This window comes from Sapajus apella, unplaced genomic scaffold, assembly GCF_009761245.1.
Source record: "Sapajus apella isolate SASKATOON/1434 unplaced genomic scaffold, GSC_monkey_1.0 scaffold60, whole genome shotgun sequence".
Classification (NCBI taxonomy): domain Eukaryota; kingdom Metazoa; phylum Chordata; class Mammalia; order Primates; family Cebidae; genus Sapajus; species Sapajus apella.
The window spans coordinates 715385-739235 of record NW_022437000.1 but is presented as its reverse complement, the minus strand read 5'-3'; the positions used below and the strand labels follow the sequence as shown (position 1 = coordinate 739235).

Sequence of the window (23851 nt, the reverse complement as noted above, 5' to 3'; positions counted from 1 at the left end):
ATGCTTAAATAAGTCAACTTTATATTTTTATAAAACTAACATTTGAACTTTTCACATTACACTGCAACTTCAATCCATTTACAAAATATATAACTACTCCTCATTTACAAAATAAATAACATACCCTTCACATGTTGTAATATTTAGCATATATATTCAGAATTGCTTGGAGTCAAAAAGAGAAAAATAACTTCTTAGACACTAACATACACAATCAATCCTCATTGTTCATGGAGTTCATATTTACAAATTTGCCTACTTGCTGAAATTTATCTGTTACCCCAAAATCAATGCTTAAGGAGCTTTCATGGTCCTTTGTGAGCAAGTGCAGAGAGGTGAAAAATCTGAGATGCCAGCATGCTAAGACTGAACAAGGTGACGTTCTTCCTTCTTGTTTCAATGCTCATACTATAACAAACATCCTTTTCAAGGTCTATTTAGTGTCACTTTTTTTTTGCATTTGTGTGTGTGCTTGTGTATGTGTGTGATTTCACTGTCTGAAATGGCCCTCCAAGCATTGTGCTTAGGTGCTGTCTGGGGTTCCCATGGGCAAGAAGGCCAAGAAGTACTGTCTGGAGAAAATGTGTGTGGGATAAGCTTCATTCCGGCATGTGTTACAGTCTTGTTGGCCAGGACTCTGAGTTCACTGTTAATGAATCAACCACAGATATTAAATAAGAAATACACATAAAACAAGATTATGTATTAATCCACTGAGGAAACTATTATGAGTAGAGGTTCACAGGAACCTAACCCTGTATTTCCCCTAAGAGCAATTACTCAGTGTTCACTAACTCAGTAATCAAGGTGACTTTAGAGAACATCACTGCCGCAAATAACGAGAATCAGCGATACATCTACTAAATCCTACAAGTTTGGCTTCAAGATACCAAACTTACCTTCAAGCAGGCAAGTTAAGCCAAAATGATTTCAACAAACCCTGAAAAAATATCATCAAACCACTTCTGCATTTTCACAGATTTTGCTGCTATGAAAGAAAAGTTCTGAGAAACAAAACATTAACTACTTTTCTACTTGTGGATTAAAATTATTCTCAAATGAGCAGGACTGAGATGATATGTTATAAAAGTTTTATTATGGAATAGTATAATAAACTTGCATGAACCTGCCTCCAGTATATAGCAACTATTAATACATGCCCACTCTGGCTTTATCTGTGCTTCAAGCCCACCTCTCTATCAGGCCCACTCTTAATTTTTTTAAAGTAAATCCCAAATTAGGTATCATTTCACTGGTAAAAAATACATATCTGTTTCTAGGAGATAAGCATTTTTTTGTAACACAACTATACGAGAAACAAGAACTCCTTAAAAGCATTTAATAACCACTTGGTATTCAGATTTCTCTGTCTCATAAATATCTTCATACAGCTGATTTCTTTGAATCAGGATCCAAATATGGTCCAAAACTGCATTGAATTTGTTTTTGTATCTTAAGACTCTTTTATTCTGTAATGCCCCTTCCCCATTTTCCGGCCAAGGATCTGGTCATTTTCCTGTCTCATGCCTCACATTCTTGGTTCTACTGCATGCAACCCCACGGTGTCTTTTAACATTCATATCACATTTCTATTTCATATAGACTGCTAGTTAGACCCAGAGCCTTGAATATATTCAAGTTGATTTGGGGTGAGGGAAGGGGACAAGAAGAGTTCACAGGTGAGAAGTATACTTCCTACTGTCTCCCTTTTGGTAAAGTTAGAATAAATCAATGGTTTCAAGTGTTATGAGTCTTATCTATAATAAATACAGTTTGCATTAACCTAATGCATAGACATAGATGACATTTCAACAATAACTGGCTGACAAAACTAATGCAACCAAAAGAAAAAACCTAACTAACAATTAATATTATAACATTTGGAGAATCTGAGTGAAACTGTATTTTTTTCCTATCTGATCTTATTCTATATTTTTCCTTATTTATTTATTTATTTATTATTTTGAGACAGGGTCTTGCTCTGTCACCCAGGCTGGAATGTAGTGGCATGATCTCGGCTCACTGCAACCTCAACCTCCCAGGATCAAGCAATACTCCCACCTCAGCCTCCCAAGTACCTAGAACTATGAGCATATGGCCACATGGTCAGCTGATTTTTTACTTTTTTGTGGAGATGAGGTCCCACTATGTTGCCCAGGCTGGTCTCAAACTCAGGCTCAAGCAATCCTCCCACCTCAGCCACCCAAAGTGGTAAGATTACAGGCATGAGCTACCACGTCTAGCTGATTCCTACTCTAGGAATTGAAAACTACATATTCCATTTATTTTAACATTTCACAGTGTACAAATACACATCAAGTCAGTATTAATGATGAGTTCTAGTTTTTTCATTTTGATTCCTACTGCTGTAAGTTTTCCTCTTTTTTTCTCTAAATAAGATAAGGTACGCATATGAAAAGTTTACATTTCCAGACAAAGAGAAGAAACAAACAGATTTTATGATTCAAATCTTTCAGTCTGTGAAAGATTTCTATTCCAGGCAAGACTTGAGTAGATTTTGAATAAAAACAGAATGTTAGTTGAATTGGAATCGATAAGGCAGTTAAGGAAACACAAAATTGCGAGACTAGCGTGTTAAAGACTCCTACTGTTCCACCAACATTCTTTTTCCCCTTCTTTCATACTACAGTACTGCAGGACTTTGGTTTAAGAAAAAGATATTTATAAGTCTCCCTAGCTAAGTACCTAACTTCACATCAACACCAAGTAATTAGCTTTGGCTTCCAGGATCTTCCTAAAGACACAGGGAGAGGATTCCCTTTGGCTTTTCTTCTTCCTCCCTTCTCACATCCTGGTCCTGGGACATGAAGAACTAGATGGCCACATGTTATGTAAGCTACACAGTTCTTCACAGCATACTGGCTGATGTGTAAGCACAAGCATCCCATGAGAACAGGAAGTGGAAGCTGGCAGTTTCACAAGGCCAGGGCTGGAAACTGGCACAGCCTCATTTCTAAGTAGTCTATAGGTCAAGCATTCACAGAGCACAGAATCAAGGAAATGGAACACTGATCCTTCCCCTCATTGCTCAAAGAGAAAAATGTCAAAGGATTTGGGGTCCAAGTCTTAAAACCAACACACCATGCCATATTTTTAAAACCCAACATGACTAAAATAGGGTTTAATTTTTACCATTACTCTAGGGTTAAAAATTCATTCACATTCTCACTATTTTCAGAAACTATATAATTATTATATCAAGATATGCTAACTCTGCTGATTAAAGCTACAATACGCTATATTTCTTAGTGTCTGATAATTAAAAATAACTAGGAACACTCACCTGAGGATTTTTAAGAACAAAGAGATACCAGAGTATATACAAATAGCAACCTAGCATCCAATTAGAAACATGATTCCATACACCAAACTCATGAAAGGTGTCCTAAAGAAGTAACCAAAGTGGTTCTGATAAATCAAGGAATTTCCAAGAACCACACTCCAGAAGCCTTTCATGACAGGATAAATTCAGGACCAAGTTTACGAAACCTTCACCAACATGAAAGTCTAGAAGGCATGTATCTCAGAAATCCTGTGAAATATCATCAGGTTCCATACTTTCTAGAAGCCTGCAGCAGTCACAGTTGGTTCTCTACCCAACTTTCTCCTCTAATAAAGATCCACTTCTGCTGGGTGGGGTGGCTCACGCCTGTAATCCCACCACTTTGGGAGGCTGAGACGGGCAGATCACCTGATGTCGGGAGTTCGAGACCAGCCTGACCAACATGGATAAATCCCGTCTCTACTGAAAATACAAAATTAGCTGGGCGTGGTGGCACATGCCTGTAATCCCAGCTACTCAGGAGGCTGAGGCAGGAGAACCGTTTGAACTCAGGAGGCAGAGGTCACGGTGAGCCAAGATTGCACCACTGCACTCCAGACTGGGCAACAAGAGCAAAAAAGAAAAAAACCTCACTTATTTTTCACGTATTCTCCCACTTTTACACATTAAAGCACTGAGGAAACCAAGTAAAAAATTCTTAATTATATAAATATGCAGTAATAGAGTCTACGTGAACATTAATGCCACTGTGGCCAATAAAGCAAACAAATAAAAAAGAAATGTGGCTGGGTGCAGTAGCTCACACCTACAACCCCAGCACTTTGGGAGGCTGAGGTGGGCTAATCACTTGAGGCCAGAAGTTCAAGGCCAGCCTGAGCAACACAGCAAAACCTCATCTCTACTAAAAATACAAAAATTAGCTGGACATGGTGGCGCTCATCTGTAGTCCCAGCTACATGGGAGGCTGAGTTGGGAGGTTCACTTGACTCTGGGAGGTGGAGGCTGCAGTGAACCATGATTGCACCACTGCACTCCAGCATGGGCAATAGAGTGAGACCCTGTCTCAAAATAAATGAATACATAAATGTAAGAAATGCATAAAAGCAGCCACTTTATAAGTGTTCCTTGGGAGAGACTTACCTTGGTGCTTCCTCCACCACCTTCTGATTTCTCCTCTGAATTGAGCACTCTCTTTCATTAAGCCACAAGGCATTCCCATGTTTATCACCTAGAACCTGGAAGAGCAATATCATTTGAAAAGCCATATAGCCACACCCACAAAGTAGATGATGGTTAAATGTTTTCCCCATGCAACATCTCTTGGTTTTTAATATTCAAACCTCATGGAATATACATACCTCTCAAAACATTTTTTTGATTCATGTTAACATAGGAAAAGTACATTACTCCAAAGCTTGATGAAACATTTTTATCACAAAGATTTGAGGAAAAAGTGTTCGTATGACCTTTCAAATACTGTGAGTAAAACATCAGAATCAGTTGTACAAGTTTTGTGAAGGACACTGAGTGTTAGTGAAGGGGATAAACGCTGGATGTTGGTGTTGCTGAGAAGTGCCACCACAGCTTTATTACAAACATCTGCTTGATGTTACCATTATTAAATGTCTGTTGATTGGGAAATGACATAGTATGCATTTACATCCAATATGTAGTATGTTAATTATATATGGATGTCTTTACTGTGGTTTATTTTTGTTATAGGAAACTGGTAAAAGGTTTAGAGTTAATATACAACACATTATAATTTTTCCCATTGTGATATTTATTGAACATCTCTAACCTGAAAATCAGAAATCCAAAATGCTCCAAAAGCTGAAAATTTTTCACATGACTTTCAAAAAAAACCTCACTGAAACATGAATTTTCAGATTAGGTATACTCAACCAGCAGGTATAAATGCAAATATTCCAAAACCCCAAAAAATCTGAAATCTGAAACACTTCTGATCCAAAGTATTTCAAATAGGAGATATATTCAACCTGTAATGGAAAAAGTTGAGATTGCCAGATAAAATACAAGATATCCAGCTAAATTTAAGTTTCAGATAAACAATGAATAACTTTTTTCTAGCTATGTCCCAAGCACTACATGGAACAACGATTTAAAAAATCATTGTTGATCTGAAATTCAAATTTAACATGTATCTTTTTCAGCTAAATCTGGAAACTCAAAAAACAGATATTCATTACAGCTTTTCCCTAGAACATCTGATTTTTGCAAATGGACCAATCTATTTTCAGAATTGAGATGATCTATATTTCTGAATACATATATTAGGTTCAAGAGGTAAGATCTGTTTTAGAAGCCAAAAGACCAGGCACTAATTTTAGTTCCAAACAGCTATGCAACTTCTCTGGACAAGTCATTCTGTTTCTTCATGCATTATAAACAGCAGATTATATCAATCTTAATATTTCACATGGCTGCTGAAAAACATCAAATAAATAAAGATCATGGTTATAATTGGTAAACTATAAAATAAATAGTTAATATATGACTGTAAAGTTAATTTTTAGGAAGAACCCTTTCTGAAACTCAAGAATGATTCCAAGCAATGAAGGAAAACAGAACAGCAATAAAATGCCAATAAGCTTGAATTTTCTTTCTAAGACTCAAAAGAGGCTGCATGAAGTAAATCTAAAAATATTTGAAATCATTAAAATAACCCTCAACCTCTTTTTAAATTCTAGTTGACAAGAAAGTAAAAGCAGACAGTCTCCAAGAAATAAAGCCAAAATAACCATGACTTCTCAGAAATATTTCCAACTATAAAATATCAGATTCATATACAGAATCAAGAGTTTGTTCTTCTCTAAATTCTGTATACTCTCCCACTTCATTTTTTAAAAATTCTGTGCATTTACTAGGCATTCAATAAAAAAGATTTGGTGATTATTTCATTAAATAAATGTGGAAGTTATGTAACTAGAAGACATTACCGTATAAGTAAATAGTGCTTTAAGGGAAGTTAATCCTTAAATGCACCATGAGTTGTTTTTAAAACTTTATAGGTTTACATACTGAACGTGGAAAAATCTCTAAGCTATGCTGCTTCCTGAAATATGATAATAGACTATGCCACATAGTTCAAGCCTACTGGCATCCCTAGACCCATCCCAGGAAATGCCAGTAGTGCCCTGGCTGAGAAATACTGGTTTACACCACATAGAATGGTGCCATTCACACTGCCAGTGCAGTTTCAGTATGGAAAGGACACAGTATATAATGGCTCATGTGAAAAACAATAGGTGACATACACATATATACTTCATAGACTATGTATGGAGGAATAGCCAAGCACCTGTAACGGTGCCTGCATTTAGGGACAGAAACTAGAGGACTTAGAGAGAGGGTAAAAGGGATGCTTACTTTTATTGACTACCCTTTACCATGTGCAGAAATTACCTAATACAAATAAATAAGTGAAAACTAAAGAAAAGTAAGCTAAAAACCCTTCCGAGTATGGATCAAATACAAGAACATCTGTGTTGCCTATTTAAGCTACTGGGAGGCATTTTCACCTATGTTTAAAAATATCACCCAGGCTGTATGCCATGGCTAAATAAGCTAAAAAGCTGATGCAGATATGTAATTATTTAATACAAAATAACAAACATTTATTGAATATTAGTAATATGAAAGACAATAGCCTGGTTGCTAGGGACAGCAAATGAGTAAGACCTACTCTCTACCTTCAAAGACCTCACGGCCTATTAGGAAATTCAGCTAGCTAAAGATAAAACAGCCTACCTAAGTGGTCTTCCAGTAGTGTGAACAAGTGACAGATGGGGAATATAGTGAAGGACAAAATTAATTCTTCCCCTAGGATCTTACAAGAAGGACAATCTAAGTATCTCTGCTAAATTACAGATGTAAATAGCCAACTGTCTACTCAACATCTACACTTCGATATCTAATGGGCATTTCAACCTTGATTTGTCCAACTTTATAACCTGATTTCCTCTCTCAAAAACATGCACCTCTCACAGTCTTTCCTATCTCAGTAAAAGCCCATTCCATTCTGCTCATTCCTCAGGCCAAAACCCTAAAATCACCTTATTTTTTTTTTCTTAAACATAACATCCATCTACTAGAAAATCTGATATACCTTCACAAAATATCTAGAATTCAATCATATCTCACTACCTCCACTGCCAACCCTATGGCCCAGGCCACCATCATTTTCTCAGCAAAATTACAACTGCAAGAACCTCCAAAGGTATCGCTCAGCTTTCATGCTGGCTTTCAATTGCAAAGACTCAATGACTACCACATGCCTCCCTTTCTTAACTGTGTTGAATAGGGATATTCATTGGCGTGTCATATACTTTTCTCATCATTGTATGTTGGATGAATGAATACCAGACTGTCTTTAAATTCAGGTCTTTACACCAGAAGAACTGCTCTTGAAGGACCATACATAAGAAGTCTCAGGCCAGGTGTGGTGGCTCATGCCTGTAATCCCAGCACTTTAAAAGGCCAAGGTGGGTGGATCATGTGAGGTCAGGAGTTCGAGACCAACCTGGCCAACATGATGAAACCCTGCCTCTATTAAAAATACAAAAATTAGCCAGGTGTGGTGGCACATGTCTGTAATCCCAGCAACTCAGGAGACTGAGGCAGGAGAATCGCTTGAACCTGAGAGGCAGAGGTTGCAGTGAGCCAGTATCACACCACTGCACTCCAGCCTGGGTGACAGAGTGAGATTCCGTTAAAAAAAAAAAAAAAAAAAAAAAGTCTCATCCAGACTTGGCCCAAGTTAGAAAGGAAGCTGTATGTATTCTCTTTATGGGAGGGCGTGATCACTGAGGGCCAAAGAGTGGGTTGTGGTAGGTAGTCTCCAAAGATGACCCACATACAACGAAAATCCTGGTAGTTCCACCCTTATATAATCCCATCCAGTAATGATTTTAGACTGGGAAGGAACTTTGCAAATGCAACAAAACTCATTCTGTGCCAGCTCTGAGCCTAAACCTTCATAAGGTAGGACAGTGATTTCAAGCAGCTCTGACCAGTGACAAGAATTCTGGATATTCTTTTAGAAATGCTACATGGAGAAGACATGTGGAGATGCCCCAAGACTTCACAGAGAAAAAGACAAAGGCCCTGCTGTCCACCAAAGTGTCTCAGCTGAGCTCAGGCTTTACACCAACCCTCCAGGGAACCTAACACAGGACATTCTAAACCAGTCAAGTCCCAGTATAATGACTGCCCCAGAGAACAACACGTGATGCAAAAGCAAGAGCCAGCTGAACCCAAGCAACTCACAGAATCATGAGGGATTGTTAAATGTTGTGCTGTGCTTTATGGGAAAACATACCATAACATAAAATTAACCATTTTAACCATTTTTAAGTGCATAGTTCAATGATCTTAAGTATATTCAAATTCTTGTGTAGCCTTAAATGTTGTTTTAAATCACCACATTCTGAGGTGGTTTGTCACTCAGCAAAAGATATTCAAAATACACAAAACAAGCAAGTGGATTTACCAAAGACACCGGATTCAAAATAACATTTATAATAGAAAGTAACATTTATAACAGTATCTAAAATTATCAAATATCTAAGAATAAATCTAATGAAAGATACACAAAACCTCTGCACTCAAAATGACAAAACAGTGCTGAAAGGAATTAAACAAGACCTAAATAATTGAAGAGATATTCCAGTTCATGGATCCATGAAAATTCAACATTGCAAGCTGGGCATGGTGGCTCATGCCTATAATCCCAGCACTTTGGAAGGCCGAGGCAGGCAGATCACTTGAGACCAGGAGTTTGAGATGAGTTTGGGCAATAAGGCAAAACCCCATTTCTACAAAACATAGCCAGGTGTGGTAGCACATGCCTACAGTCCCAGCTACCGGGGAGGCTGAGGTGGAAGGACTGATTGAGCCTGAGAGGCCAAGTCTGTAGTGAGCCATGATTATGCCACTGCACTCTAGTCTGGGAGACAGAGTAAAACCCTGTCTCAAAAAAAAAAAAAAAAAAAAAGAAAGAAAGAAAAAGAAAATTCAACGTTGTTAAGATGTCAATTCTCCCCAGAATAATCTCTAGATTCAATATGACCCAAATCCAAATCTCCCATCAGATGCGGTGGGTGAAAGTGGAAGTGAGGGTGGGAATGGATAGGGTGGGTTTAGGTGTCTCTAGGGTGAACAGGTTGACAGGCAAGGTCTAAAATTTTCATGGAAATTCAAAGAACCTAAAAAGAATCAAAACTATCCAAAGAAAAACAACACATTTAGACCACATACAGTATCAGGCTTCTAGATTTATTATAAAAGCAAAACAGTTAAGATAATGACTAAATCTCAGATATTTGCAACAAATGGTCATTGCAGCAAATGATGCCGGAAAAAGTAGATATCAGAATAAAAAAAATTTTCTCTGAGTCTGCCTCACACCAAACACATAAAATAATAGTAATTAATTTAAATATCATACCTAAAAAAAAAAAAAACTCCTAACTAGGGTACACAAAGTAGACTTAAACTCGATCTTACTATAATTTAGAACCTCTGTTCTTTCAAAGACATTATTATTAAAGTGAATAGGCAAGCCACAGGAAGGGAGAAGGACACCCTATACATACATATGACAAACGACTCATAAGCAAAATAGATACAGAACTCTGATATGCCAACAATTTTTAAAAATCTAATTTGAAAAAGGAGGGAAAGGATGAAAGTTTGAGAAATCAATTCATAAAATAAGACATTCAAATGGTCAATAAACTTATGAATACATGCTTAACATCATTACTCATCAGGGTAATGATGTATTTTATATAAATGTAAAGTATCTCAATTTAGAAAATCTTAGAAGGCAAAAACAAAGCCTGTTAGCCTCAGAAAAATTGTGTTCATTGTTTTAAAACATCCAACTGATTATATAAGTTTGCATATTTTTTCTCCCATTAGAAAATGTGAGGCTCTATGTGATGATTTTTTTACCCATAAATAATATCTATGTAAAGTGACCATTAAACTTAAAAAACAAACTGACAGAATCGAGGACATTTTATAACATGCCCGTCAGAAAAGACAAGGTCAGCAAATAACATTTTATTTATCTGGTTCTCTCTCCACACCAAATTAAGATTAAAAATACACTTAAAATTCATTATTTCTAATTTGACATTTGTTTTTTATCAATTTTAGCTATTACAGATCAATTCATAGTCATAAATTATAAAATTAGCATGAAGGCATTTTCAACAGGCAAATAAAAACTTCAGCATACTTGTCTTCCATGTTTTATTTTAGAAAACCCATTGTGTTTTGCCAAAACCTGCGCCCCTACAACCACTTTAAGGATTATATTAATCTGAATAGAAGAAATGATTTATGCATCTCTATACAACCAGCTCCTAGAAGAACACCTGTCACAGCTACACGGCCATTTGGTAAACTGAAGTAGCACAGGAGTCCAGGTCAGGTATTTTTTTTTTTTAAAAATGCCCTATAATGGCCCAGTTTTGGAAGGAGATCAGCCTGGTCAGCTATCCTGAGAATGCTATTTTTGGAGGGAGATTTTCGTATCTTTCCCAATCCCAACCAACATCCTAGCACTTTAGCAGAAAGTATAACAGATTCCAAATGCAGGTAATGGATTTATTTTGTACATGTCAAAACAATTCACAATCATTCTAAATGGAAGAAAACATAATTCCAATAGGATTAAATGATATTATTTTCAAGTCATAGTAATGAAAAAGCATCTTAAATGTACCAACCTGGATTTCTATGTGACGAGGATTATCAATAAATTTTTCGATTAGTAGTCTATCATCGCCGAAACTAGAAGCAGCTTCTTGAGATGACAATCTAAAACCATCCCTGGGGGGGGTGGGGGGGGGAGGAAGAACAGTCAGAATAACAAAACAAATAGAACTATCATTATAAAAGAAAACAAAATCAATTAAATATTTATTTTGGCTTACTTCTAAACAAGGCAAAAACATTCACTCAATATACAAATAACTTAGTTAATTTTGGTTAACCTGGAACTTTTCGCTCACTAACTCTATGACCACAGATGAGTTACTTAACTTTGAAGATTCTAGATTTTCTATTGAAATAGGAATGCTGATACTTTACCAATTGTTAAATATGAAAAAAAAAATTTTTTTTTACTCTTTTTTTTTTTTTTTTGAGACAGTCTCACTCTGTCGCCCAGGCTGGACTGCAGTGAGGTGATCTCGGCTCACTGCAACCTCTGCCTCCCAGATTCAAGCGATTCTCCCCCCACGTCAGCCTCCTGAGTGGCTAGGATTACAGGCATGTGCCACCATGCCCAGCTAATTTTTGTATTTTTAGTAGAGACAGGGTTTCACCATGTTGGCCAGGATAGTCTCAAACTCCTCACCTCAGGTAAACCATTTCTTCAATCATAATATACCTTAATTCTACTAGTAAAAGTATAAAAATACATACTCGTTTGATTCAGAAGTCAGGAGATGCAAAGAAAAATGTAGAGTCTAGTCACCTGCACGACTGGAGTGTAACTAGAGCAAACACACTCATTGAGATGGAACATGTAATAGGGAGATTCTCAAGAACATTGCTTAATATTTTAAATCCACATCTTGAAATGCAATTGCCTCCCACATACACCCACACAGGTCATTACAATTTTATCTTCTATAAAATTGATCAAAATTAGTAATTATAAAAGTATAATTTTAAAAAATAAAAATATGGACCTAATTATTGCTTCATATATTTTGTTCACAAACTATCATTTAAATAATTGCTATTAAAATATGCCTATTATTCACATAAAAGGACTCATTTGACCAGTCCATTAAAAACCCAAAACTGGCCAGGCACGGTGGCTTCCCTCAGGTCAGGAGTTTGAGACCAGCCTGACCAACACGATGAAACCCTGTCTCTATTAAAAATATAAAAATTAGCCGGGTGTGGTGGCATGTGCTTGTAGTCTTAGCTGCTCAGGAGGCTGAAGCAGGAGAACTGCTTGAACCTGGAAAGCAGGGGTTGCAGTGAGTGGAGATTATGTCACTGCACTCCAGCTTGGGCAACTCACCCTTCAGAGTGAGACTCCACCTCAAAAACAAATAAACTTAAAAAAAAAATAAATAACCCAAACTTGCTTATCTAAAAGTAATTGAGCATATATTACCTTCTACCCATTGATTTACTCAGCATATAAAATTTAATTCCTTTACATTTAATAAAGTTTCTTAATCTTAAGATTAAATGCCTGTATTTAATGTACAACATTAAAACCAAATTCTTCCGATCCTTTAAGTGGCAAATGATCCATCCAGTAAATATTAGAAATAACTATCTGATTTTCTTGTTTTTGTGCCTTAATTCCTTTTATATTTAATAAAGTTTCTTAATCTTAAGAATAAATGCCTGTATTTAATTTACAATATTAAAACCAAATTCTTCCAGTCCTTTAAGTTGCAAATGGTCCATCTAGTAATGCTGGAAATAACTATCTGATTTGCTCGTTTTGTGTTTTCTTTTATAAGGTCAGCTCTATTGCTCTGTTTGTTTTGTTAGTCTGATTGTTGTTTTTTGTTTTTTGTTTTTTTTTTCTTTTTACAGGGATGGTTTTTCATCTCAAGAGCTGCTTCTAGTTTTGGCGATGAAAACTACTAATAGAAAAATTTAACCATAATCCTCATAGTAATCCAGGCTGGTACATTTAAGATGCTTTTTAATTATTATAACTTTAAAATAGTATCATTTAATCCTACACTCCACCTAGCAATATTAGAACTAATTTGCTTGTTTTTGTACAACATTGCAGGTAAACACTGACTAGAAGACCAATTTCAAAACACTGCAAAAATCTCTTATTTCGGCTGGGCACGGTGGCTCACGCCTGTAATCCCAGCGCTTTGGGAGGCCACGGCGGGTGATCACGAGGTCAGGAGTTCAAGACCAGCCTGGCCAAGATGGTGAAACTCTGTCTCTACTAAAAATACAAAAATTAGCCAAGTGTGGTGGCAGGCGCCTGTAATCCCAGCTACTTTGGAGGCTGAGGCAGGAGAATCGCTTGAACCCGGGTAGCAGAGGTTGCAGTAAGCCAAGATTACACCACTGCACTCCAGCCTCCAGGCTCCAGCCTCCAGCCTCCAGCCTCCAGCCTGGGTAAAAAGTAAGACTCTGTCCCCCACACCCCCCAAAAAAAACCTCTTATTTCCCAGAGGTCTCAGAGGAAAGGTATTAGGTTTCCTCAGTCCTCCATTAAATCATGGGTTTAGGGGAACAAAGTTTAGATCTCAGGAGGCTGCAAACTTCAAAGAAACTGGAAGCTCAATGAATTAGTTTTCAATACCATATAATCAAATTTTTATTACATTGGCTATAATAACTCACAAAGAAAAAGTATAGCACTTTACAGTTTGCCTCTGCTATAATGATTGAGAGCTTTCATTCTGCATTTAAACCAAGAACATTACAAGTAAAAAGTCAAAGTCACCAAAATAAAATAAGCAGCAAGTTTGAAAGCATAGCCAACAACATATTTTGGAATTCATGGAAAACTGTATTATGAATATCATTTGTGACATTCACTTATACATTTATTCACTAAGTATTTACTTAACTTTGTGCCTGGTATATAGCTTACGTGCTGGAAATACAAAAATAAAACAGAAATTGCACTCACAATGCCAAAAGACTTAGTGAGGATATTCAAAAATATAGACATGATCAGTTTCCCAATCATGCCATACACTTCACTTAAACTTGAATAGGGAAAAGAAAGCCAGAGATTACTATGAAAATATCTAAGTGAATCTTCAACCGTCTTTATCATTCTCACCATAATTTACTACATAATAATCACAAACTTTTTTTTAATCTTTCAGATGTCCTACAGATTCCAAGGCAAGTCATAGATGCTACTTCCCCCAAAAAAGCACAGGAAAGATGTTGAAGAAAAAGACACCCCTTAGGACACAGGCATAGGGCATTTAAGCTACTCAATTTTCCTTTGCACCCAAAAAATGCTAAAATCTTTGTGGGTTATGTAAAAGTCAATTACTTACTCGAGAGGGAGAGAGGAAAAGAAGGAGTGGATAAGTTGTGTCATGGTGTTAACTGCTAGGGGCTCCAAAAGACAAGTATATGCATGTTTGCAATACTGTTCTTTCCCTTTTTAGGTAGTTTTGACTTTCCCAAATGAACAGGGGATACAGAGCAACTTTTCAAAATGAGGAGCTTATACTATGAAATCGAATAGGCATACCTATGTTGATCTCTATAAGTTTTGTGAGATCATTTATTTATGAAGTTGAAGAGAGTAATATTTTAGGCAGAAAATTATTCATGTATTTTTATTAATTTTATAAACACATTTTGAATCAATGTGCAATTTACTTGCCAAGAAAGGGTTAAATTATTTACAAAAGGATGCCTAATATATGAATGGATATAGTGATTTCTGAAAATATTAAGCTCTAAATTAAAATTTCTAAATCAACAGCAGCACAGCAAACCTCACTTCCAAGAAACTATAAAGAGTAATCCCCATCATAAAAGAGTATGCTACTAACAATAGCCTTGGAGAAATGACTGATAAGAAACCTGAGATCCTAAGACAAATAATGAAAAATAAATGCTAAGCGTTCAATGAAATTGCTATGTAAGCACTATGAAAAATAGAAAAACATTAAGAAAAAAATTAAAGTCCACAAAATACACATCTCCTGCAAAACCATTAAGTTGCATTTGACTTCTTTATTATACCATTCTTTCCTACAAAATGAGCTGAAAAAGACTGTCTTTTGAAAAAGATGGCCACAATAGTATCTCCCATTCCACGTGCTCCTCTAAGAATCTTGCCCACGCTGTCATGGAGAAGTGGAGACTCAGTCCCTTCCCCTTGAATTTGAACAGAAGCTGTGTTGACTGGAGGGAAACCTGTGTAAATTCTGAGATTGGGTCATAAAAAGTATTCTAAATTACAAGAAGAGTGAATTCCATATAAGGAACACAGTAATTTCAAACTCAAGGAAAAAGAATATATTTCACACTTGAAAATTATCAAAGTAATTCACTACTTTTATGGACTAGCAAAGGAAAGCAAGCACATACTGAGGTAATACATTAAGTTTCAATGAAATTATAACTGCTTCTAAATATAGTTTGCTTAAATCTTTAGATGACATTTAGAATTATATAGCCAAATTTTAGTAATTTCTGCCCAGAAAATAGAATCATGACTGTAATTTTTAAAAAATATACTGTAAAAACAAAAAGAAAATCCTTTGTGAATGTATAAAATAGTAAAAACCCTTTCTATAACAGGATAATCATAATCAAAATATAAATAAGAAGGGTTTCCAAATGATTTCAATCTTTTTTCCCATTCAAAAGAGTAAAAATTAGATGGTTACTGTAATTACTCCATGATGCTTTTGGTATCTGTGTATCTGTCAGTTTAATAAAACTCTGGTAACTGCAATTTTCATCAAAAGTGTATTTTGGACAGGCTCTCACCTGGTCTCTTCATCATCCCAAGCGATGCGCATGCCTTTCCCACCACCACCTGCTGAGGCCTTGATCATGACAGGGTAGCCTAACAGCAGGGAAGAATTAGACAGAAGTTCAGACTTTGATCATTGGGATGTATGAACATGACAACTGACCACATGTTCAATAACGCAGAAGACAATAATTAATTTATTTAAAAGTTCCTTCCTTTAGAGTCAGGAAAATAACACCAGTGTAATGATATATTTAAAAAATGAGAGTGTGACCGCTTTAAAAGAAAAAAGGGTACTTACACCAATAAACATAACATTTGCCCCACTAATAAATGCTTAAAAAGCAGACATAAATTGACAGTGGATTCCAAAAAGAGAAGTACAGTATTAAGTAATCAAAGATATAAGAAGCAACTTATATAGCACCAAGAAACATCTCCAAAGCTGAGGTCTGCAAGCATAACAAACTAAATTCCCTTTTTTCAAAAATAGTGATTTTCAGGTACTTAAGGTATTTTCATCTGAGGAGTCACAGAGAACCCCTACAGCTTTTATCAGCAAGAACTGACACGATGGTGCTGGGGGAAAAATCCAAACATGGCTATGATTCTACGGACTGGAGAAGAAGCTCCAGGGCTCACTGGTATCAATGGAGAAGCTATTTCACTGTTCCATACATTCAACAGGGTGTTATGAAAATACAAAGTAAGGTCAAAACAAAGAGCACTTCCAGCTAAAGTTTTATAAGAAAAAATAAACTCATAAAATTGCCATTAGTTACATGATTAAGTATTTAGTTATTATACAGTAAAATTTCTGACAGCAAGAGTCCTTTATGACCATTTATCAAGAAAAGTATAAAAGTCCCCTTCTTTAGATGTTTTCTAAAAACAAGGTAGAAATATTCCTATGTCTGGGACCATTTATTTGTGATCTTTTCTGAAGAAAAAAGAGGTCAGTGAGCCCTTACAAGACCCTTCCCAGCCTGTGATGCTCTAATGGCACTCAGCTCAAGCTACAGGATCCTTAGAGGAAAAGGGAAGAGAAGGCCAAATGTCACAGACCTTTTGACCCCCAAACCACAAAACATCACTCTTTACTTCAACTTAGTTAAAACAGCACCTGCTTCCTAAGTGTTTTCAATTTAAAATTTTTTATGTTCATTTATATGGGCTTGTATTTTTGAAACAATGCTCAGTGCACTGAGAAGAAAGATAAAGAACATGCTCTTACATTGAGAGCCTTCAAATCCAGGAAGAGAGAGGCCAAGGACCCAAATAGTATCATCACTGGCAATTGAACAAAGAAAGGATCATATGGAGGTAGAGAAAAAAAGAATTAAGAAAAATGTATTATAGAAAGGGCCATTTAGGCCAGGTGCAGTGGCTCACGCCTGTAATCCCAGAACTTTGGGAGGGTGAGGCGAGTGGATAACGAGGTCAGGAGATAGAGACCTGGACAACATGGCGAAACCCCATCTCTACTAAAAAATACAAAAATTAGCTGGGTGTGGTGGCACACACCTGTAATCCCAGCTACTCAGGAGGCTGAAGCAGGAGAATCGCTTGAACCTGGGAGGCACAGATTGCAGTGAGTCAAGATTGCACCACTGCACTCCAGCCTGGCAACAGAGCAAGACTCCATCTCAAAAAAAGCAGTGGGAGGGGGAGCATTTAAATGATGCTATGAAGAATGAGCAGGACTTGAACATTTCAGGCAGGAATAGTGGAGAAAACAGAGGTGGGGATTATAGGACAAGTTTAAGGAATAACTAAAACAATTCAGTTGAAGTACAGAGAGTTATCTGTAGGATGGTAGGGGAAATGACAATAGAAAACAGATGCAGCAAAGTATGGAAGATTGTGCACGCTTTGAGTCTTGATTCTACACGAGACTACGCATAATTTTTAATCCTGCATGAGAGTGCCAAGAATGGCATTTGTCTCATTCACAATAACAAGCATAAAATAATCGGAATGAAATCAACAGAGAAGAATTAGCCTATTTTAGGGGAGTGAAGAAACCCAATTAAAAATTTGATACTGGTATACCTGCAAAATCCTGTTTACAACAACTTAATAGATCCTTACCCTCATCCCCTCAAAAAAAGTATTTTATCAATGCATCGTCACAAACGATCCATATGACAGGAAACCACAAGAGCTGTGAGACAGCCAACATCACTACATCCAGTTCCCTCTGAGGATTAAGAAATTTGCAGTTTTTCTGGCTCTAGTACTAATCTCATTTTAGTCATTTACTATGGACCCTAGATTGTGAATTTCAAAATCAGACATGGAAATCGTACTTGCTCACAAGGAACAAGCTGGGGACACAAGATGCATACAAAAATTTGTCAACAAAAAAATCATTTGATGTTCAGAAAAGGTGAGAAGTCATTAGAGAATAGGGCAATATATGATAAGGCATTGTGGTCTCCCAGTGCTGCTGGCATCATAGCATTAGACCTGTGAATACATGTAACCCAAGAAGGCAAGATTCCCTGACCAAAATCTCACAAACCAAATGGAAAAAGGTTGGGAGGGAGGAAGAAACTGACGCAAGTTAGTGAGACTAGCATTTTTTTTTTTTTTTTTTTTTTTTTTTGGACCTTGCTCTGTCGCCCAGGCTAGAGTGCAGAGGTGCGATCTTGGTTCATTGCAGTCTTGAACTCTTGGGCTCAAGCAATCCTCCCACCTCAGCCTCCTCCATAACTGGGACAACAGCTGCGCCCCAACACAGTCAGCTAATTTTCTTTTTTTTTTTTTTTTTAAGATGGGGTCTCAGTATGTTTCCCACAGTGGTCTGGAACTCCTGGTCTTAAGTGATCCTCTTGCCTTGGACTTCCAAAGTGCTGGGATTATAGGCATAAGCCACTGAACCTGGTTGATACTAACTCTTAATCTAATCCTTGAGCTATATTCTGAAATAATCTAACAGTAAGGTTTTGTACTTAACTTCTTACACCAAATAGGTCATTAGATTTCAGGCAGTACATATGCTGTCACCACACCATGGAGAAATAATACTTAAGACATCTGAAGAAGAAGGAAAAGAATAATCCACACAGACAATGTTAAATATCAAACAGTCCCTCGTCCCTACTTTCTTGTGTCCTTGCCACTCTAATTAAGATAAGTAAACTAGAAGTGGAAGGAAAAACAGATTTAGTCAAAGGTTGGCATTCCTGGAAAAATCAGAAATGATCAAGTTGATGGTGCATGTTACCCCTCACTTACCTCGTCTGGACATGAAATTTCCACTAATGTTCTCTCACATTTTCTCATCCACTGGAGCACTTACTTCTGTGCTTGGCTCTTGTCTATAATGTATTTGTTTAATTTTATGTTCTTCAGCTGACATATGTTTGAAACAGAATGATACGGTTTGGCTCTGTGTCCCCACCCAAATCTCATCTTGAATTGTAATAATCCCCATGAGCTGTAGAAGGGACCGGTGGGAGGTAAGTGAATCATGGGGATGAGTTCCCCATTCTGTTCTCATGACAGTAAGTTCTCACCACATCTGATAGTTTTGTAAGTGTCTGGTATTTTCCCTGCTGGCACACATTCTCTTCTTGTCTGGAGCCATGTTAAGATGTGATTTTGCTCCTAATTCACCTTCCACCATGACTGTGAGGCCTCCCCAGCCATGTGAAACTGAGAGAGCATAAAACCTCTTTTTCTTTATAAACTACCCAGTCTCAGGTACGTATTTATTAGTGGTGTAAGAATGAACTAATACAAAGAACATAACAAAACACAAATTCTGCAAGGCTCTTAAAAGGAGATAAATGTCCTAGTAGGAAGAGATTGCTTTAAAAAAAAAAAAAAATCAGGCCCTAGTGTTCTTCCCAAGTTTTTCCTCACCTTCCTGGTCCTCTCACTGGATGCCTACTGCTACCACCTTCCCTCACCCCAAACACAGTGGTGACTCCCCTACTGACATTCCACCTCCAACACAGTCTCCATTCCTTATTCCCTTCTGCACATTAAAAGAGGCACCAATGCTTCCGAAAAGAAATCTACTAAGTACTATATGAAAAAATACATGAAGAAAATACAGAAACCTAAGTTACCAAAGTACTGCGGAGTTTCCATTCCTGCCTTTCTACTCAGTTTTCAAGGGCAGGTTTAAGTGCAGGACAAGAATCTTCTCTGGGCCCCTCACCTCCCAGCTACCAGTGAGTCTTACTTTCTACCACAAAGCAAGCAGTCTTCTTTCTAACTCTACCATCAAATTCATATTCATCAGCTTAAAAATGTTTACTGAATATACACTATGAGCCTTAACTGGTTCTGTGGGCTATGAAGACCAACAATTCAGAAAACCCCCTGCTATCTAGCAGACAATGATATACAAACATACATGCATCTAAATACCACGTGTGAGTCGGGTGGAGTAGCTCACACCTCTAATCCCAGCTACTTGGGAGGCTGAGCTGGGGGGACTGCTTGGGCCCAGGAGGTCAAGGCTGTAGTATTTATATATGTATGTATACATATATAAATAAATAAGTACATGCATGTCTCACATAGGATGTAAGATAGCGATGGCTGCGATAAAACAACATGGAGGGAATAAATGTAACTGAGAGTGATGGTTACTGTTGCTTGAAAATGCTTCTTCAAGAAAACTGGTATTTAAGCTGAACCTAATGACATGACAGAGAGAGCACTCTGAAAAGCAATGAGGAGGGATGAGCCCGGACAGAAGGAACAAGTTGGAAAGTGTGATACAGGAAAGGAAAGTACCTAATACAGCATCTTAAAAGATCACTTTGGCTGCTGTGCAATGAATGAGTTGTGAAAGGGCAAAGGTAGAAACAAGGAGCTGGTGAGGAAGCCTTTGCAGCAGTCCAGCTAGCAACAGAGATAGTGAGAAAGACAAAGACTAGCGTCAGCGACAGTTTGGATGTGGAAGATAAGGGGATGAATGAAGGAAGATTCTAGGAGCTTAGGAGATTTTCCATTTAGTTATGGATTCCAAGTTAAAAAGAACTATCTTTTTTGACCAACTGATAATGCCATGTTTACCTACTCAAGACACAGTACATAACATCACTTTTCAAGCAAAACCCATCCCACCCATGGCAGCACAACCTTGTAACCTAAAAGCTGATAAAATGACACCGTACTGATGCAATAGTGGTAGGCTGTATAATAAAGAATCTTATGTGTTTTTTCCCCCTATAATTTCTTGAATTAAAATTTCACAGACTATACTAACTAATGGGAAAGGAAAAATAAAAAGAAGGAAAAAGAAAAGTATTTCTTAGGGAATGTCTTATTCCTAATTTAGCGGTACTAATCAGAAATCTCTCATGGATCAAAGAGAAGATGTGATGGGGAGTGAAGGTCTTCTTTAAAATCAATTGCAAAACACCTATCATTAACGGCAGGGCCTTTGTTTCCTAAAGGGAAGGTCCAAAGTAAAAAGAAAACACAAGATATTTCAAGAAGTAGAACAGTCCTCTTGATCGATAGAATAGGTCCTCATAATGGGTAATAAGGCCTCAGAAAAGACCCCCCAACTCCAATAAAGAACTAGGACAGAAAGGAAGGAAATCCCTAGATGAAGGTTGTGCATAATTACATAGAAATCACAGTACGCGTTGTTTTGTTTCATTTCTTTATGCTCCTCTAATGCAAAGTAGTTCACTTGCTATTTGGACTCCTCTCAATCTCCCCAGAAGGGAAGGTGTGAGTTTGCTGTTTTGTGCTGATGAAGCAGGGGAGAGCTCTTAAATACTAAAAAATACTAGAAATCTTAAATACTACATAGTTGACATTGTATCCTCAAGTTCTTCCATCACATCAAAAATAAAATAAAAAATCAATTTATCCCAAACTGACAGTTTGATTACTTAAGATGGCATCCACTAAATTTCCTCACAGAAAATATGCCACTTTTTTTCTTAGCAAATAATCTGTAGATTGACACTTTGAAGCTGTGATTATCCTATACCCAAACAATTTTCACCCACTAGTAAAAATGAAGATTAATGATTCTTACTTCAATAATGTCTATATTGTTCACTGTAAAATGAGTAAAAAACACATAAAGACAAAGATCTTTGCCTGTCTTCTTTGTTGTTTCTGCAGTGGCTGAAACTGCCTAAAGAATAACATGCAAAGTAATAGTTATTAAGTAAATGTATTGGTTAATAATCTGAGTAGCTATAAGTCATTATTTTTAACTGCTGTCATCTATTTCGCCTACGAACATATTGTAGCATTATCCACTCCACTGTGAATGGACATCCAGACTGTATCCTGTTCTATTTGTATAACAATGCTCCTTTGCATATTTTTGTACTTCTTGTCTGGAACTTTGTATAAAAGCTTCCTAGTATATAAGAGCCTCCACTATTGTGGAGATATCAGTCCTCCTCAACATGATCTACAGATTGAACACAATTAAAATCAAAGTCCTAGCAAGTTATTTTGTGGATATTAACAAACTGATTCTAAAGTTTATATGGAAAGGAAAAGACCCAGAATAGGCATCACAATATTGAAGAAAAATAACAAATTCAAAAGACTAACACTACCCAATTCAACATTTACTATAAAGCCACTGTCATCAAGACAGTGTGGTATTGTCTAAGACAGACAAATTATTCAAGAGCCCAGAAATAGATCCACACAAATACAGTCAACTAAACTATGACAAAGTAGCAAAGGCAATTCAATGGAGATAGTCTTTCCAAACAAAGGGTACTAGCATAACTGGATACTCATTATGCAAGAAAATTAATCTTGCCACAATCCTTATACCTTTCATAAAAATTAACTCAAAACAGATCATAGACCTAACTGTACAATGCAAAACTATAAAATTTCTGGAGAAAATCTAGGTGACTTTGGTTTAGCGATGAGTTTTTACATATAACACCAAAAGCACAAACCACTAAAAATGGACACATTTAACTTTATTAAAAACTTCTGCAGTGTAAATAACATTCTTAAAAGAATAAAGATGCAGGCTGGTGTAGTGGCTCACACCTGTAATCCCAGCACTTTAGGAGGCCGAGGCGGGCAGATCACCTGAGGTCAGGAGTTCGAGACCAGCCTGATCAACATGGAGAAACTCTGTCTCAACTAAAAATACAAAATTAGCCAGTGCGGTGGCACAAGCCTTTCATCCAAGCTACTTGGGAGGCTGAGGCAGGAGAATCGCTTGAACCCGGAAGGTGGAGGTTGTGGTGAACCAAGAGCATGCCACTGCACTCCAGCCTGGGCAAGGGGAGCAAAACTTCATCTCAAAAAAGAATAAAGACACATGTCCTAGACTGGGAGAAAACATTACAAAATCCATACCTAAGAAAGAAGTTCTATCTAAAATATACAGAGGTCTTAAAACTCAACAATAAGAAAACAAACAACCCAACTGAAAAATGAACAAAAGATTTGGACACCTCAATCAAACAGAAACATAGATGGCAAATAACAGTATGAAAAGATGCTCAATGCTATATGTCATCAGGGAATTGCAAACTGAAGCTATGAGACATTATTATGCACCTATTAGAATGACTAAAATCCAACACACTGACAACACTAAATGTTGGCAAAGATGAAGGACACCTGAAGGAATGTCTCCGAGTTGAAATTTCTATAGCAAACACTGAAAGAATAGAAATAGAATATAAAATTTCCAACACAGTGGAGGGGGGAATGGAAGGGAAAAAATAAAATAAGAACAAGAGATTTTTTTTTTTAAGTCATCATCAAAAAGAAGCCAAGAAAGATGAGAAAACAGAATCCAAACAATGGAGCAAACACCCCACCCCAAAAAAAATAGATTATATAAATAAAAACATATTTTAAATACAATATAAATGGACAAAACTGTCCAGCTAAAAGACAAGCTCCACCACGCTGAACAGAAATAAAATAAAATAAAAATCCAATCCATGCACTTGTAAGAGGCACACCTAAACCAACAATTCATTGGCAGATGAAAAAGATAATGAATGATACACAGATAAGACAAAAATAAGCTTGTTTAGAATACAAGTATCATAAAATTAGACTTAAAAACCAAAAATTAG

At 36.8% G+C, this 23851-nt stretch overlaps 1 protein-coding gene across 7 annotated transcripts in view; it reads right to left on the bottom strand.

Moving 5' to 3' along the window:
* The window catches only part of PCCA (propionyl-CoA carboxylase subunit alpha), a 424770-nt gene that overhangs the window by 251748 nt on the left and 149171 nt on the right, over window positions 1-23851 (bottom strand). For all 7 annotated transcript variants that reach the window (XM_032246368.1, XM_032246373.1, XM_032246371.1 and 4 more), the window contains 3 exons: window positions 15809-15887; window positions 11065-11167; window positions 4445-4539 (listed from right to left, as the gene is read on the bottom strand). In XM_032246368.1, coding sequence (XP_032102259.1) covers window positions 4445-4539; window positions 11065-11167; window positions 15809-15887 — 277 coding nt within the window. The remainder of the gene's footprint in view (window positions 1-4444; window positions 4540-11064; window positions 11168-15808; window positions 15888-23851) is intronic.